Source organism: Diaphorina citri, unplaced genomic scaffold, assembly GCF_000475195.1.
Source record: "Diaphorina citri unplaced genomic scaffold, Diaci psyllid genome assembly version 1.1 scaffold38602, whole genome shotgun sequence".
NCBI lineage: Eukaryota > Metazoa > Arthropoda > Insecta > Hemiptera > Psyllidae > Diaphorina > Diaphorina citri.
The window spans coordinates 4,522-10,481 of NW_007415932.1; the positions used below are offsets into that span (position 1 = coordinate 4,522).

The window sequence follows — 5,960 nt, forward strand, 5'->3', positions numbered from 1 at the left end:
AAATACTATGCAGAGATATTCTCACAATATAAATTTTACACTCTCCTAAACTATCTCGAGACGTACATAATAACTTTATCTACACACACAAAGACAATATTTTATCATTTGTTAAATATAGGTGTTTTGTTGCACTTAGGATGAAATATATAATTTAGTCTCCGGCCAAAAAGTACGAAAAATTGTAACTCACCATTAAATAGCACACACACACAATGAGATACCCCGAATATGACCATCACTCCAAACCTACCAACTAAGTTGCATTGTAAAGTACCCTATGCCCTATTGCCTTATTGCCACTCATTTGAACATTAGAATTATGTCTTTTCGAATTACTGGTGTTGCGCTACGCTCATACGTCATCTATTACAACAAAATCTGGTAAAATTAGAGATCCCGCCCAAGAAAACGTACCCACATATAGAGGAAAATAGCTACGTCAAAGTCGCATACTCTTCACCGAAACACACCATAAATTTATATACTCAATTCTCACACAATAAACCAAAACCAACACTCCATCCATTGACCAAAATTCTATAAATATCAAATCATAGACCCTAACATAGTAAATTTAAGTAACCGCCCACTTAAATCATCACTTCATTGAATTTTCGATGAGTTCCATCCTACTGGGTATCACGTAGTAACCTGTTCTATCCTTATAATTCTATCCCTATCATCTTTGCATCTACCACACACATCAATATCTCTTAGCTCTATTATAATTTGAACTCTTAATTATTCTGACATTATAACTCATTGGACTAGCTCACCGTATACCTCTTCCACTTATCTATATCCGAGTTACTCATTTTGATATCTCTCATTCATCTAACTTTTTACTCTCACTCTGCCTCACTGCATGGCTCTAGCCTTCAAGACTATATAAATCAATCCTAATCGAGAACTTTTGCACGCAAACAACTAGATAGCAAAATGATCACATTAAAGTGAATAGATGATCGCCACATATTGCAGGAGCACAAGAACAGAATTGAAAACATAAACAGAACGAGAGTCATGTACCCTCAAGTGTTGTTGGATTTTTTTTGTTTATTTTCAATTTAGACATAAAACATAAGGCATACAGAACCTACCGAGTATGGACTTGAAGGATAGTACTATATGTATAAAATCAAGTCATACTCTGAAGCTGAATAATATGTAGATAGCGGCGAAACATAACGCACGGCCGTGCTGCCCACCCCGGGCCAATCAAATCGCAGCATACTACCAAACCAAAGGGACATCAACTGGTTTCAATCTCAATCCTACGTACTTCCATAGAAAACAAAATAAATGTGTTGGAGTATTACGAATAAAAAAAAATATTAATACTAGCATAGGACTTATCATTTTTACATAGGAGCAAGTAGCGCGATATCATAATCAATATATGGGGGGCTCACAGTCATGACAAGCAAAGAATAAATTAGAGGAGTGCAGTTCATGAGGGGAAGAAAGGTAGTACTCACGTGAAGTAGAGGAAACAAATTACGAAGTGAATAAAAGGCGGACAAAATTGATTTCTAATTTTTTGGGGTGGGATGGCAGTTTTGTTTTATTTTTTTGGCACTTGATTTACTTTGGAGGAACGACTTGGCGGTCTTTTTATGCCACGCAATGGTATTTTTTGGGGGGATCAATATCATGGGTTGTAGTTTAGGTTCTTTTGTCAAGTATATATTGGATTTATGACTAAACGCCTTACTGCAATATAAAAATAGATAAGCTACCTATAGCTATATTAGTATAAATTTATTATCCGAACACTCCAAACACAGCTATTTGTTATTTCTCTATGCAAGTAGCGTAGGAATTGAAAGCTGAAACCAGTGAGTCCCCCTTGGTTTGGTAGATTCGACCTCGCATCCTTACTTGGCCGGGTGGAGCACCACCGCCAGTGCTTATGTTTCGCCTACTACAATACTCATAAATGTTATTTTATAACATAATATACCAGTTTCAGAGTCCATACTCGTAGGTATCTGTAATGCCTAATATTATGAAAATTGAAAAAAAAAAAAATCCAAAAACATTTGAGGTAGAACCTTTATTTTATTTTAATCAAAGAGGTACAGACAATGGTATCCTAGATGTTTAACAAAAAATAGGTTTGAAAATAAGTCCGATAGAAGATAAAAATATCAGAATGGAACGTAAAGAGAATAATAAAATTAAAACACCCGATAGGATATGGAAATACATAATGTTACTAAAAATAATCAAAATACAAACGGATTTGTTACTAATAAAAAATATAATTATAGAATAGACACAGGTACCTACGTTATGATACTCAAAACATTTCAAATATGTGTTTACTTAAAGTAAATATGTAATAATCTATGTACAACTATTTAGGAACCGGTCCAATATGGATGAGTCTAGTAAAGAAAAGGAAAAAAATGTTATCTAAGCCTTGAAATGGAACTGAACTATTTTTCGATCAAAGTATTACCAATTTTATACGGTAATTCCGAAAAGAAACAATAACTAATGTCTCAAAATGTAGGTACCTATATACTAGAATGTATCGACATGGTCATAAAAATTCGAAATCCATCAACTTATGCTTATGACTATTTAAGTGAGTATAAATAGATCATTCAGTTAGTAATTGGCAGAGAAATAAATCAGCATATACCAATTTGTACAACAAAAAATTATTTCAATAAAAATGTCTTTGCCATAATTAAATTTATCTGAAACTATGTCGTTAGTAAGCGAATTCTCAATTGTCAATACCAATTACCAATTTGAAATACTCTGAAGTCTTCCACTTCTCATTACGATGATGACCATTCATAAGGGTATCGTGCAGTCTTATTTAAGGTTGTAGTCAGGCCGCTGGGCCCAACAGTGATAACTTGATAAGGCACATTCGGCGACATTCGGCCCTGAAGGTAGAAAACTTTTTTGGTTGAAGATTGAAAGCTGGAAGATAATAAAGTAACAATGGTTAAAAAACTCTACAAGATCGAGTTTGTAAAGTAGGCACCTCGTAGAACTGATATGGTACTTAACTCAAAAAGACTTGTGATCCGATTCCTAAGAAGACAAAAATAGCGCTCCTTTGGAAAACCCAATAAAATATGTAATAGGTGAGTTCGTTAGTTGAGGAATAGAACCAAAGTTCCTAACGCACACACTAACCCTGGTGATGACCCAGCGGTGACGTGTGATGTAGCCTGACATCATAATCCCGTGGGATCTACAAAGCGCTAAATTCGTCCGGAGATAATACACTAGAACCCCGATTTGCACGAACCTCGGTTATATGAACTCGAAAATCCGAGCTTCTTTTTTTATTTTTTACTCGAAAAATCAGATTTTTTTTTTTTGATATGGCGGAACGAAAATTTCCACCTCTCTCTTTTTTATTTAAACCCTCATCAGAAATTGTAAACAATAATGCCTAAATTCCGAACAAATTTTGTCCATTATTATGTACAAAGAGGACGCAAAAATCAATGAATAATGCCTTTTCTGTCGAAATTTCGCCATTGTTTACCTCTTGTTTCTTATGCATCCCCGATTTTATGAACTTTATATGGAACCCCGCGATTTTATTGAACTACCCTTGGTCCCCATCAGCTCATAAATCGGGATTCTACTGTCTATATTCGTACTGGTCAGTCTATCACGGAAACTGAAGATGTTACATCTCGCGACTTTTATGAAAATAAAACGGGAGTGAAGTGAGTAAAAGTATTGGTTCTTCGTCTCATTTCCTCAAAAACTCCAAGGAACAAAAACCTTTACAATCTATTACCAGACCATAGAAAAAAGTATTTCTCTTCCTCCATGAAACAAGGCACTAAGGCCGCAGGCTGCGATTCCGCCCGGCGGATTTTTATCCTGATGGGGATAATGTTTCGGTTCTTCGGAAGGCTGGCTTTCTCCTATCCTGTCCTTCCTCCTCTCTTCGATTTTCGGACGATAGACCATAGCAGTTACAGTTCCCTCTGTTCCAAACCTCTTAAAAAAAATCAATTCAGTAAAAATTCATCCTCGTCTATAAAAAGATATCATGCCATCATCTTGACAATTCAACAGGCTCCTTCACAGGTTCCCTTGGTGTCATTTTACTCGCTCCTTTCATCCTCCTGGTCAAGGTCATGTCCACCTCGTCAGGTTCACTTACTTCTCTATTTAGGTCTGTATTATCCATTTTCTATCTTCATCGTCATCATCAATTTCCGAACTCCTTCTTACCCCTGAGTTCGTGCAATGTACGATGCTGGAAAATTCCTTTGCCTACACCGTGCATCCGAGCGGAAATCGAACCAGGAGTTCCTTCACTTATTGAGATGATTCCGTGGATTTCTGACAATCGATGGAAAGACGCAATTGGATTAGGTATTCCGGTCAGTTTTTGCAAATATCTGTACTTTTGTTTTTACAAAACCTTAATATATTACTTCAAAACGCAATAGATAGATAAAGTTTGTAAAATGTCGTCTGTGGGCACAATGTACCACTTGCTGACCCGCCACTGTAGGCACGAGAAGGCCACAATGTAATAGGTAAAGTTGTACCTGTGTTCACACCATTCGATGAAAGTCTGCACCTGTAATACCCACATGTCTTTAGATTAGAAGACCTACAATTTAAATTATACCATCCTCTAGCACTGTACCTAGCTACCTAGTGACTAGTCTACGTCTACTGGACTGGCTCGACCAGGCTGTCGATTACTTACCGTGGTACCACAGAAGCGGCCATACGAGGCCTGGGATACACTAGAGTCCAGACCACTATAAACCTCTACATAGTCATATTCACAATCCTTGTTACTCTCAATGTCAAATGTCAGGAATGTCAGATGAACATTCTTCCCTGGCTCTGCTTCTATTGTCCAATCACAGTCCATAGATTTCCCGTAGTTATCATGTCCATATCGTGCGTGTGAATAGAGGTGACGCTTGTAATCCTGCGCCTGCAGGTGTCCACCGCATACTGAAATAAGATGACAATCAGAAGACATAAGTATGAGTGTGAATATGGAGATTTATTCTTTACTTTATGTCCAGAAGAGATCACAACTTTAGGGACCATCACTGAACTACTGCAATTCTCAAGTCTGTAGATAGTTCTAAGAAGATTTACTTCAGATAACCAAGAGACTACTAACCTGTTGTATGAGTGGCAATGAATCCCTTTCTCTGAACGGAGGCATCTGATTTGAACATCATGTATAGCTGATTAGATCCAGTGATGATGGGATAGGGTAACTTGATACCGCAGAACCGACCCAAGGTCAAACTATCCGGTGAATCTCCGTCATACATCACTACATGATCGTATGCACAGGTCTGATGAGGCTCCAACTCAAACTCCTGGAATACCTGGGGGATAAATAAGGGAAAGTAAAGAAATGGTTGTACCTAGGTGAACAATATAGCGTTCTCTCCATTTACCTACCTGTACATTATCGATATTGAATTGATAAACATTGGTAAACAAAAGGAAAACTAGCTTATCAGTTAATCAGTTTTTAAACCCCGAAATAATGCTTTCAGTTAATGGATCTCTGTTTTCGATGTTTTTGGATAATGGTATGTGCAATGGTGCACATTAGTTTATCTTCTTACCAGTTTGATACGATGTCCCGGGGTTGTAGTGAAGTGCCAGATACACTCCCGCTTACTCGGATAATAGTCAGGATGGTTGGGGGTTTTAATAACACCATTGGGCGCCGTTATTTCATACTTGCAGCCGCCTTCCTTACAGTCATGACCGTTCTCTAGCAAGGTATAACCGTATTAATAAGAACTGACTACCTAGTACCTATTCCATTTGAACTTGCAATAACTAATGTAAGAAATACCTCACAGCCTTTTCTCCAATGTAAGAAGTAGCAACATGTGATATTGAAATAAGAAATCGCGGTTGTCATTAAAAGCTTTTTTTAAAAGGAAAAACAATGTGAATTAGCGTCGATTGATGTA

At 37.1% G+C, this 5,960-nt stretch overlaps 1 protein-coding gene across 1 annotated transcript in view; it reads right to left on the minus strand.

Moving 5' to 3' along the window:
* LOC103523766 (tolloid-like protein 2) overlaps window positions 1-5,768 on the minus strand; it is a gene marked incomplete at both ends in the record, with an annotated part of 10,173 nt that extends 4,405 nt beyond the window's left edge. Inside the window, 3 exon segments of the mRNA XM_026833105.1 lie at window positions 4,665-4,968; window positions 5,144-5,357; window positions 5,604-5,768. Coding sequence (XP_026688906.1) covers window positions 4,665-4,968; window positions 5,144-5,357; window positions 5,604-5,768 — 683 coding nt within the window.
* Window positions 5,769-5,960: the final 192 nt, after the last annotated feature.